The following is a 12,458-nucleotide window of genomic DNA, read 5'->3' as shown; positions in this document are numbered from 1 at the left end:
ATGCAGAGTAAGTGTGTGTACTGTGAAGGCTTCCACGAGAAGCAATTAAACTGAATTTAAAAGTGTAATTATAATACTGAACACTAACAATAGAGTGATAAAGTGCAATTGTGCAACAAGCTAAATGCTTGCCTCCTGATGCGGTTGAGATTCGATTGGCTGGAACACATTTGCGTTCTGTACAAATTACATCTTTTAAATCACAACCATCTCCAAGTAATTGGACCTTTATTTTATTAATTTTTTTATACACAACGAATCGTCTTTCATAGCCTCCACTGGCGCTGAGCGGTTTACAGATGTCCAGGATGTCATCAAGTCCAGACCCACAAGATGCTGAGGCTGGTTATGAAATAGCCAAAGAGGATAGTCCGTGATTGCAGAGGCAAGCACGGATTGATGACTAGCTAGATCAGGGTTTTATGCTGCCGATTCCAATACCAATCATCCATGAGTGAGATCGGCCAGTACCTGCATAGTTAATTATTAAAAAATAACAAGGGGGTGCCTAACATGATTTTTTTCTTCCATGAGTCCCAGAGTTTGCCTACTTTAAGACCTTTGATGTGAGAGTACATTTTCTGATGGAGCTCTTCATGGCAAGACTTCCAGGTAGCACATACTGTAGCTGTGCTCCAAGTAAGAAAGCAGTCGGCAGAACCTGGTGTTTTCCACCGCTGAGAAAGGATGGTCATCTAGTCAGATGAATTCCATTATTTTTCAGGTATCACTGTCATGCACATACAGTATGTGTAAATGTTGATTATGTTAGCCTTTTGGCTGACTGATGCTGCACGCCGAGCCTCGAAAAATTCAACAATACTCAATACCCCCCGTTTCCTTTTCTCTTCTTCTCTGTCCCCTCCTGCTCTGGTCCGGTCGCTCCAAATTTGCTTTATAACAAGCATTAAAGTCAATTAAATTTTGTATAACAGGGGAAGTGTATATCACACTTCTCCCTGGCAGAGTAAATCTGTTGAGCACTTGACGGCATTTAGATCTACAATTCTATCTGCTTTAAAGGCTGGACAGGACAGGGGTAAAAAAAAAAATAAAAAAAATTTAATGTTTATTGTCCCACAAATTGACGCTAAACAACATTATTGTCAACTTTTTTTGAGGCCAAGGGGGTTGAGAAAAAAAAAAAAAAGCTACCCCCGCAACATATTTTTTGTGGCATTTGTTTTAGGTTGCAAACTTTACATCACTCTCACAAATTGCATATACTTGTAAGTTCCACATGGCAAACATGTTTGTTTTGGTTTGCCGCTGCACGCTCGCACGGTGTGAAGGAAAGAGGGAGGGGGACACTACTCCAGACATTAGCAACGGTATGAGCCATAGGTGATAATTTTTTGTTATTGGCATATAGGCAACAGACGTTAACGCCATGATAAAGTCCTCTGTTATTGTAGTGATCAGTGTAGCTAATCCAGAGATACTCAGCCAGTTATCTATCATGATGCTGAAATAGTTTTAGTCCTGAACTTAACTGGTTCAATTATTTTAGTTTGACTAACGCAACACATTCAGAACTATCAGAGTATTAGAACTATCAAACCTGAGCCTCCAAGGCTCCCTCTCGAGTTCTGGATACTGCTAGCGCTTCTTTGGCCCCTTGCAGTTCTTTCAGCTGGTCCTGCAAAAGCTTCACCATTATCTGGAAGGGGAAATAAGTACATAAATACAGTTTGAAAATTTGAGATTTTTTTTTTCCATTTTGGCAGACTTTCTTTGGTTTTGCTGACACATTTATTACCTCCCGAGTGTTCAGCACATTGGTAAGATGGGCAACCTTTGAAGATGAGTGCTCCGTGGCGTAAGTGCCACGCATTTGTTCCAATGCCTTGAGATGCTCTGCCTTCAGAGAGGAAATCTCCTCAGAGAAAAGATCTTTTTGCCTGAAGAGATGACATGGTTTTCAGTTACCCCAGATTTGGCTTTATCAAACACATCTGTCAGAGGGAGTCAAGCACCTGCACAGCTCTTCCTTGGCTTTTACAACATCTGATTTCAGGGCTTCTTTTTCTCGCTCATCGTTCAGTTCAAGCCGCTTCAGACGCTCTCGAAGAGCCTCGTTCTCCTGCAGCACCTCTGAGATGTGACTCCCTGTATAGTGCAGTTACATAGGAGTGAGGAGGAAGTCAGATAAGTACTACAGTGGTACCTCGGTTAACGTCCTCCCAGGTTAGCGTGTTTTTCGATTAACATCCAAAATTTGTACTAAAATTTTGCCTTGGTTTTCGTTGGCTCACTTGGTTGGCGTTGAAAATGGTTGCGGTTTGGATCATGCGACCAAGACAAAATCTTGCAATACTGGCACGTGATCGTGCAATGCATTGTGGGCTAGGGGCGCTACTTTTAGCAACCGTGTTTGTTTATATGAGAGTTTTCTGGTGCCAGAGAGACAGACACGACGTAACAAACACATGGACGCACAAAAGAGGCAATGTACCATACCGAGACAAAAGATAAGACCTCCGAATTTTATGGCTTAAAGAGAAGACCGTTGTCATGTCAGAGGTAAGTCAACAACACACGGTCATGCTGTGTTGGCACAAAATGACCACACCGCCCCACGACTTATTTACACCTTGTCATGTACTGTTTATGCATTGTCACCACCACTTCCCGCAGCCGTGAAACAGTTGTGGCATTATTTAGTCCTGCTGTGTCCCACTGCGTCCCGCATGATGCCAGGCAGCAGCAGGCATTACCCTTAGCTTCATTAATTCCATTATTTGCAAGGAACCTACTTGAGAATTCCCCTCGACTTGCTCCAAGAGGTGGTGGAAAAGTTAACCCATTCATTTGAATGAGACACACAGAGGCAGGATTTGGCACGCACCGCCAGCATTGTTTGCACATAGGTTGCGGTGCTTTTATGGATTTTACATTACTCAAATTTGACAACACTATGTTTTTTAGGGTGAACAAATTGCTGTTCTCCATTTCATGTCATGTTTGTGGCATTGTCTTTTGAATGTAAAATTGTGCATGTTAAAAAGCCTTTAACAGACCTCTCTGCATACATTTGTCTGTGGTATGAGAGCAGATAGTTAAAAATGGGGTGAGGAGTGGGGGGGGCTTATGCCCTCCAACATCCTCTCCTCCACCTCAGTTTTTGCAAAACTAGGTAAAAGTGATGCTAAATGTTCCATTGTTCATTCATTTGTCATTTGTAATTATGTTTGCGCTATTTTGTGCATGTAAAACTATAATTATTGTCTATAAAATGTGTTTTGTGTTAACATTTTTCTAGAATGCATTAATTGGACTTACATTATTGTCTAAGGGAAAATTTGCTTTGGTTAGTGTCAGTTTTGGTTTGAGTCAGACCTTCTGGAAGACATTAATGACGTTAACCAAGGCACCACTGTTGATGCACAGTATCTTTTTTGTTTATTTAACAAACACATTTGGACTTCGTTTTAATATTTGCAGATTTCTGTACTATACAGTGGGTGAAAATAAATATTTGATCCTCTGCTAATCCCCTCACAAAGACATGCCCAGTGCATAATTTTTATGTTGGATTTAATTTAACAGGGGAAAAAATGCTCCCAATCAATTTCTACTTTATTAATTGACAATTAAAGAAAAGCACACAAATGTGACAAGAAATAAATTGGACACACTGAAAAATGCATTTTTGCCCCCATTTTTGCCCCATAAACACACATTTACATTTTTCTAAATCTTCCTTCGTTATACCGCTGATTTAAAAAGAAAAAAAAAAAACTGGCTTCACAAGCTGGCTGCAAACACATACTTAAAAAAAACAAAGTTCCCAGGTGCATGCATACCTGTAAAAGCAGTAGGCTGATAAGTCTTCTCACTCTGGGCAGCTGGGAATGCTCCCTCCAGTGCATCTAAGTGTCTTGCAGCATCAGAGCAGGCTGATTTGACAGGGGATGGTTGTTGTTTGGTCTCTGAAGAGTGAATATCATTTCCTGTGTTGGGGCCAGAAAGCATGTTCCTCCTCTCTTTCTGCAGTCTCTCCACAGTACGGGTCAACTCCTGAATAGCTTGTGTTTTAATAGCAAGTTTTTGGTTGAGCTGGGTTATGCGGATACCATGTGCTTCCTTAGCAAGTTGCTGATTTCGCCCTGGGCTAGACGGAGCCTGCAAGAGGGGGGCCAGGTGTTTGATTTAAAATTAATTTGTTTGCCATTTTATTCCCACAGCTAAGTACTTGAGTACTAACCTTGTGTTTCAGTTGCTTCTTGAGAGTTTCAATCTGGTCCTGGAGAATGTTTTCCTTCTGGTCATGTGCTTCCTTGATATGCTCAAGCTCAACCTTCATTTTTTCAATTTGTGACATCCATGACTCAGTAGTAGATGCTGCTACTGCTGCTGCTGCCGCTGACTCTTCTTTGCTTTTCAGCTGCTGCTCCAACTCAGAGATCCGATGTTCGTACTGCCGCTACGTGGTGAGACACAAACATGTAATTTTACATGCATATCCCGGCATTGTTCAGCGTTTCTCATACATTAATTTTCAGTAGCGGTAGTAGTAGTAAACAGACCTCTCTACTAGCGACAAATCTAGTCAAGAGTCTTTTGGTGACTCTGACATGAAAGCACATATTGCTCTTCTCAACAAACGGTGGGTAAAAGCACTCAGTTTTGTGTGTGACATTAAATAAAGCGACATAAAGAAGTCACTGAAAAAAGTGTTGGGTTGGACCTTGGTCTTCTGGAACTGCTGCTCCATCTCGCACAGGTTTTGTTTGGCCTCTTCATCGTGGCGCTCCATCTCTGCCTCAATACGTTGTATCCTACGCTCAAGCAGGGTGTTGATACAGCTGAATGCTGATTTTCTGCTGGTGGCAACATTCTCTTGACCGTACATTACAGCTGACAAGTTTGGGTTCCTGGATCTTAGCATCTGTTCCAGCTGCTTTACCTGGTAAAATTAAGAAGACTCTTCAGTCATAAAAGGAGACAGGAATGCATGTAAAAAGTGGGCTTATTACTTGTGGGCCAAACCTGTCGCTCCAAGTCCTGCATCCTTTTAATGTCCATTGGTTTCGCTCTGACCTTTTTCTGTCCCAAACTACTTCTTTTGCTCACCTCAGCTTTCATTTTGTCAACCTGAAAAATGCCTTACATTGGTTATCCTGACTTCCAACTTTAAATTCGTATTTTGACCAGTATTACATAGAGTTCTGGTTAGAAGTTTGCCTCGGTTTTGGTACACTGTCTTGGTTTTTGTACAATATTGCACATAACTAGTCTGTTTGTGACTCACTGTCCATGCATTTATTAAGTGTGACTGCTAAATAACCCACTATGGGGCCAAAGAAAGTTGTGATTGCGAGTGTACTGTATGTAAACTTCTGACCGCAACTGTACATAGAACATCACTTGACCTGCTCTTTGAGAAGCTGTATCTCAACTGTTGCAGCCTTCAGTCGCTCTGCATCTCTGGATCGCACTTCCTGGTTTTCATCCTGCTCCTTCTTTAGTGCTGCCAGTTCCATTCTGAGCTTATCCTCTGGAAAACCACCTGACATATTCAAAAAGCATACCAGCTAAGCATTTATGCGCCACTTGATGCTTGATGTTTCAGCCCTAATAGTTGACAATACCAGCGGTGGACATGCTTTGCATTTTAGCCACATCTCTCTCCTTCCTGATTAACTCCATGTCGACCAGTAGGGCCTGGTTCTCCTGCTTCAGCCTGTGTATGTCCTCAGAAAGTTTGGCCTCGTTCATCTACTCACAAGGGAATGATGAGTCAGCTCCAATGAAACTTAGGTCAAATATAATCTTAGTGATGGTGGTACTTGCCTGGGATGTATTAATGTGAGCTAATAGATCTTTAATACGTTGATCCAAAGAGCATGATGATTTACTGAGCTGCTCCCTGAAGGAGGTAAAAAAAAACATCTATATAATTTAGACTTAATGGTGAAAAAGAATAAACCAATTATGGTCCATAACACACACCCCCTGCAGTGTACTGTACAGTATATACATACAGCCTACACTACCAAGTCACACAGTGTGCCCTTTATTGACAAGACAAAAATTCATTATCATTACAATGCAATAACTTTACATCACCCACCTTGTGAAAACAAGCTCACTTTGCAGTCGTTGGTTTTCTTTAAACATGGCATGTTCATTGGCTTTACTCTTGGCCTGCTGAGCCTTCATCTCCAAGTATATCTTCTCATTTTCCTGTCAAATTAACAAGATAAACAGCAACTTGAGCACACAATCCTACTTTGTTAGTACTACCGAGTTATAAGTGAGACAATGTAAGCCAATGCTTAAACACGCCAAATGTGAACATTTGAGTGTAAGGGGCTTTGCCAATGAATAACTGACATGTTGAATATGTAATATGTAAAGACACACACATACACACACAGTATATACTGTATGTACTATAAAAGTAATAGTAACAGGGTTTCCGCTACATGTAATGGACTGTGGCGCAGCACTTAGTAATACTGTGTATAATGGACATATATTCCATATCAGGGGTGCCCATTCCTGCGATTGCAAAAGTAGTGTAGTCACATGTCACCTACATCATAACCGTCACTTAGATGTAGATGTCATATGACGGTCAGCCAGCTGACATTAAGCCCCCTCCTGATTCGCTCTTGTGCTTCGGAAGCAAAAAAAAAAAAAAAAAAAGTGGAGAACATATGTCCTCAGCCGCACACCGTTAATGCAACTTTCATCATTATTATTCCGATTACCGATAAACTAACTGAGCGGATGCCTATATCCTTAACAAAAGTTATCCATCCACTTGTAGCGGTTACCTATGTAAAAAATGGCTGCGCTTCGCATCATGAACGTGTTTTCTACAACTGTATTTCACAGTGAATTGGAAAATGTGCCCGTTGCTGAAAGCTTTTTTAATATGTTGCCTTGACTTTGGCTGCATTGTCTTTTGCTTAATCCTTTTAATTTCTCGTATAGACCAGTATAATGTTTTATACCAAATGCTAACTGGACGTAATAAGTGTATGTATAATGAACGCTACGTAGCTATTTTCACTGACATGCTACTCAGCTTATGTACACAACTACGGAGGAATTATGTGTAAATATCTTTATTGCCATATTGATTTGAATTGTGAAATACTTCTTTGATGACCTGTAAACTTTGTAACTGAACGTGAAATACTAATCATTCGTATCTAGTACAGTAGTTGTAAAGCTTACCGGTTAGATTTTATATACTGTATGCTATATGTTTTATAGTGAACATAGTTTACTATAGTAGATCATTTTGATTGCGTGCACCCCTGATATACCTGTACATGTATACTGTACATAAATACCCATACAGTATTTATATATATATATATATATATATTAGTGATGTGCGCAACCGTGGAGGCGACACAGTAAATATAGACAGAACATAATATTGATAAAGTTGGAGAGGAGTTTTCAAGAAGGCTTACCTGCTGGTAGCCTTGGATGATGGTCTCCTGCTCTTGTATTTCTTTACGAATCTGTTGGAGGCTTTTCTCAGTCGAAGGATCTGTGATATTTGTCAGTCTCATTTTTTTACTGGCTTCTTCTGCAACCAGTAACTATGAAATGACAAAATATCACAAATCACTTATGAGTAAAACTATTTTCATTTATGACTATGACAAATTTCAGCTGTTTCTATGCATTTATTGTGTAAGCATTGTATAAGTGTATAAGTTTATACATACCGTAATTTCCAGTGTAAAAGCCGCTACTTTTTCTTCAACTTTGAACCCTATATATATATATATATATATATATATATATATATATATATATATATATATATATATATATATATATATATATATATATATATATATATATATATATAAGTAGTTATCTTTTAATGTTTTGTCAATAATCAGATGTAAATGTTTTTTTTTAATTACTTTTTATTTTAAGGTGATAAAAACATTTATTTTCAGCAGCTTGACTGTTGTATGAGGATTCTGTTTTATTGACCACAATTGCCTTAAAATTGCCATCATAAATACTGCAATGTTGTTTTCTAACTTGCCCCACTGTAAAGCCATGTTCACACTTAATGTTTGGGTATTCTGGTCTGGACCAAAAGTAAAAAATAAAAAAAATTAAAAGGTTAGCTTGGCATTCACACTGGTATTTTGTCATCAGGCCAAAGTCTGCAAGGTAAAAAAAATAAGTATGCCATCATGTAATGTAATGTAATGTAAGCACAATGTAAGGACATGATAAGTCCTGAAAGCTGCCCTCTTACATGACATAACTCAAATATTCTAAACCAAAAAGACATTTGCTGGGTTGAACATGTTGCTTATTTTTTATTTTCTGCTTTTTTTTTTTACCAGTTCAGAGTTTACAAAAATCTTCTAAGACATACTTTCAAAGACTGGCACGTGTCCATGGAGCATTCAAATGGAAGGGAGAGGAGCGGAAATAGAGCTTCCAACAGGTTTTCTTGCATATACTGTCAATTTTTAGACCCCGAAAAAAAAGAGGCGATATTTTTAATGAACATGTCTTTCACATTTTTGTGTGTGTGTGTGTTCATATTTATCCACCTTGCTCTGCAGACAATAGTTTTCTTGTTGGACAGATTTAAGCTCCTCTGCTTCTTTCTTCATTATTTGCAGTTCCTTGACTTTCTGGGCCAGCTGGTCTCTCAGTTCCTCCACCACAGAAATGTCCTTTTGAATGGCAAACATAACATGAAGTAAGAAATGGCCAAATACAAGGAGAACACTCATTTGGGGTTGTCCGGCGAAAGTGGCTCAACAAACCCTGGCTTTGTGCTGAAGATGCAGCTCAACAAAACCTGAATTCCCCAAACAGAGTTAAACAGTACTGCAACGGTGGTTATCAACTTACTTTGTCAAGCCCGGTTCTCGGCTTTGTGCTCAGTGTGCGTTCACATAACGGGAGGTTTCAGGTCATGTTATTCTAATGCGGCTCAAAAATTTTGCCATCCTGGCCGCTGTGTTTTACAAAAAAGTTAGCAAGTAATTATTATGGAGCATTATGAGGAGTTCCCAAAAGATTATCAATGCCAAAAGCAACACTGTCGCCGGCAGTAGAGCGAGGAAGGACCGCTGGCAGAATAACGCTGAGCGTGTAAATACTGAAGTTAAGATTATTATACTAACCATATCCTACTAGTCGTTTAATTTATTAACGCTCAAAATTGCACAACTTATTGACATACTGACACTTATCAATTAAAAAATATTTGTTTTTTTAATCTTTGAAATATGTCTACCATATTTTACTGCTATAAAATGCTGTACCTGATTATGACCACCAGGTGGCAGCGTTGTGTTTTGTGGAGACTTTTTCTTTGTGACAAGCTTTTCCTTATTGTTAGAATAAAGACGTGTTTTGTTGCAGTTGATTGATGGCTCACATAAGAACTGCTGTGACATATACATCTGCTAACATGGGCCTAATTATTAATATTTCACATTGAATTTTATTCTTGATGCTCGGCTCAAAATGGGAGCAAATGTAGCGCATTCTCTCAGCTGAAAATCTACACCTCTTATAAAGAATTTCAACAGGGAATGCTAGCAAATCAGTGTGATCTCAAAGTAGTCACTCCCGTCGTAGTGCTGCCCAAAATATTCTTGCTCCCACATCCACCGGGTTCTCAATAAATGTTGACACCATCTCTTAATGAGTGAACAGTGAAACAGCGGCCCTTTCATAGCTGGTTTTAAGATGAAAGTCTGGACATAACCAAGTTATGAGTTCAGCCAAAGTTATCATGGTGATATAGCTACTTTAAAAGAGAGCAACCTTCATTGCACGGCAAGCCCAGGTTTCCAGAACACACGTCACTAACCCACTAAACTCGCTTCGCACTTATTCTAACCCAGTTCAGCAATAAACCTGCAAGCAGTGGCATCCCCCTTGCTATTTGATCCTTTGTGTCTAAATCTTGTACCATTTTTTTTACATATGAAGATGTACGGTACTGTATATTTATACAGAAGTAAACAAAGCAGTATGTTGAGGAAAAGGCTTCTTGAGACGTCATCTGTACTTCTGTGTAGAAGGTGTCGGACGTTTCGCTCCTCATCCGAAGAGCTTCGTCAGCAAACTAATAAGTGCTGGTAGCTTAGGCCTTAAATACAGTAAGAGTGGGCGGAATTGGTGTGCCAACACCCTCCTCCTATTGGTTCGTTACACTAAGCCTGGGCGGAGCAGTGGTATAATCCTATCCTGTTATTCACACCTACGATAAAAGGGAAGTGTCGCTCCCTGAATTGGGTATGAACGACTCTGATACTGGCTTGTTAGCATCTATTGTTCTGGCTCGGCCCTGCCTTCACCTCATTTGCAAGACTAAGAGCTGTGGGTTTTGGTCTCAGTAACCTGCTGAACACAGGGTCCAAATTGAACCTCAAACCACCATTCCGATTCAATGATGGGTTCTGTTGTTTGACAAAAATAGCTTCCTTTACTCCTCTTTCAAACCATCTGTTTTCTTTGGCCAAAATCTTTACCTCGCTGTCCTGAAAAGAGTGATTGGTAGCTTTCAGGTGTAGATGTACTGCTGATTGAGGACCACTAGCATTGTCCCTGCGATGTTGATAAAGCCTTTTTTGGAGCATTTGCTTAGTTTCCCCAATGTAGTGCTCTTTGCATTCCTCATCTTTACAGTGGATGGAATAGACCACATTGCTCTGTTTCTGGTTTGGAGCCTTGTCTTTAGGATGCACTAATTTTTGTCTCAGGGTATTTACTGGTTTGAAATAGGTACCTACCTATTTCAAACCAGTAAATACCAGTAAATACCAGTAAATACGACTAATTTTTGTCTCAGGGTATTTACTGGTTTGAAATAGGTACCTACCTATTTCAAACCAGTAAATACCAGTAAATATGACAAAAATTAGTGCATCCTAAAGACAAGGCTCCAAACCAGAAACAGAGCAATGTGGTCTATTCCATCCACTGTAAAGATGAGGAATGCAAAGAGCACTACATTGGGGAAACTAAGCAAATGCTCCAAAAAAGGCTTTATCAACATCGCAGGGACAATGCTAGTGGTCCTCAATCAGCAGTACATCTACACCTGAAAGCTACCAATCACTCTTTTCAGGACAGCGAGGTAAAGATTTTGGCCAAAGAAAACAGATGGTTTGAAAGAGGAGTAAAGGAAGCTATTTTTGTCAAACAACAGAACCCATCATTGAATCGGAATGGTGGTTTGAGGTTCAATTTGGACCCTGTGTTCAGCAGGTTACTGAGACCAAAACCCACAGCTCTTAGTCTTGCAAATGAGGTGAAGGCAGGGCCGAGCCAGAACAATAGATGCTAACAAGCCAGTATCAGAGTCGTTCATACCCAATTCAGGGAGCGACACTTCCCTTTTATCGTAGGTGTGAATAACAGGATAGGATTATACCACTGCTCCGCCCAGGCTTAGTGTAACGAACCAATAGGAGGAGGGTGTTGGCACACCAATTCCGCCCACTCTTACTGTATTTAAGGCCTAAGCTACCAGCACTTATTAGTTTGCTGACGAAGCTCTTCGGATGAGGAGCGAAACGTCCGACACCTTCTACACAGAAGTACAGATGACGTCTCAAGAAGCCTTTTCCTCGATGGACAACTCCTGTACGACTGAGAGCCTACACAGACGCAAAGCAGTATGTTCTTACATTTTCATGACATGCATGCATGTTGCAGTCCCGGCCATCTGTAACTTCCTGGCGACTGCTTGTGCCTATCTGCTGTTTAAGAACATCCACTAAAGACTGGACAGACACCACGAGGTCACCGCTAGCATTCACACCTGGGTCTTCAAAGAAACATGTTACTGTCACAGTATAATGCATTTATATGTACAGTATCAATAGTGATTTCCTTAAGATGATCCAAGTGTTGTTGATGACTGGAGCATCAGTACTAACCTATGTGGTCGTCTTCCTTTTCTTTGTTCTTTGCAGTTTTGAGGCTTGGCTTCATGACTCTGGAAATTGAAGATTGGGTTTTGGCTGCAAGAGCGTTTTTAGTCACTCCTTTCAGTCTTTTAGTGTCATCTTTCTGGATTCGTGGAGTCACCACAATGGGCTTCCTTACGGACGATGCTGAGGTAGAATTATTGGGACAGCCACGGCAGTTCTATGAGAAAATTTTCAGTTTTACTAAAATGCCCAAAAATGTGCACAAATACATAGAATGGTCTGACTGCAGTGAATATTTGTGAATGCAAGTCATCTTCCTAGTGATTTTATGTAAAGTATTTATATATAAATGCATTTCAATTTGTGATACAGGGACAGTGGAACCTCCGAATGTCCTTATAAGCTGTACAACTAAGTTATACAATTTAAAAATTTGCAGTGAGCTGAAGTATTAACTGGACAAGTGTGTTTTTCTTTAACACTTTTTGTGGATTTGTTTTTGTGATAGCGAAACGACTTGCAATGGCAAAAAGAAAAAGTGTGATGATGGCAGCAGCA

At 40.0% G+C, this 12,458-nt stretch overlaps 1 protein-coding gene across 2 annotated transcripts in view; it reads right to left on the bottom strand.

Annotated features, from left to right (window-relative positions):
- Window positions 1–12,458, bottom strand: part of cep162 (centrosomal protein 162) — a 32,198-nt gene that overhangs the window by 10,907 nt on the left and 8,833 nt on the right. For both annotated transcript variants that reach the window (XM_054782117.1, XM_054782118.1), the window contains exons 14-28: window positions 11,907–12,117; window positions 11,655–11,794; window positions 8,553–8,678; window positions 7,437–7,568; window positions 6,077–6,189; window positions 5,797–5,872; window positions 5,595–5,721; window positions 5,376–5,512; window positions 4,993–5,097; window positions 4,691–4,909; window positions 4,208–4,426; window positions 3,807–4,125; window positions 1,977–2,109; window positions 1,760–1,901; window positions 1,562–1,660 (exon numbers count right to left, since the gene is read on the bottom strand). In XM_054782117.1, the coding sequence (XP_054638092.1) occupies window positions 1,562–1,660; window positions 1,760–1,901; window positions 1,977–2,109; window positions 3,807–4,125; window positions 4,208–4,426; window positions 4,691–4,909; window positions 4,993–5,097; window positions 5,376–5,512; window positions 5,595–5,721; window positions 5,797–5,872; window positions 6,077–6,189; window positions 7,437–7,568; window positions 8,553–8,678; window positions 11,655–11,794; window positions 11,907–12,117 (2,298 nt within the window). The remainder of the gene's footprint in view (window positions 1–1,561; window positions 1,661–1,759; window positions 1,902–1,976; window positions 2,110–3,806; window positions 4,126–4,207; window positions 4,427–4,690; window positions 4,910–4,992; window positions 5,098–5,375; window positions 5,513–5,594; window positions 5,722–5,796; window positions 5,873–6,076; window positions 6,190–7,436; window positions 7,569–8,552; window positions 8,679–11,654; window positions 11,795–11,906; window positions 12,118–12,458) is intronic.

The sequence above is a fragment of the Dunckerocampus dactyliophorus genome, chromosome 7, assembly GCF_027744805.1.
Source record: "Dunckerocampus dactyliophorus isolate RoL2022-P2 chromosome 7, RoL_Ddac_1.1, whole genome shotgun sequence".
Lineage (NCBI taxonomy): Eukaryota > Metazoa > Chordata > Actinopteri > Syngnathiformes > Syngnathidae > Dunckerocampus > Dunckerocampus dactyliophorus.
The sequence above is the reverse complement of the archived record's forward strand: the minus strand, read 5'-3'. Positions and strand labels throughout refer to the sequence as shown.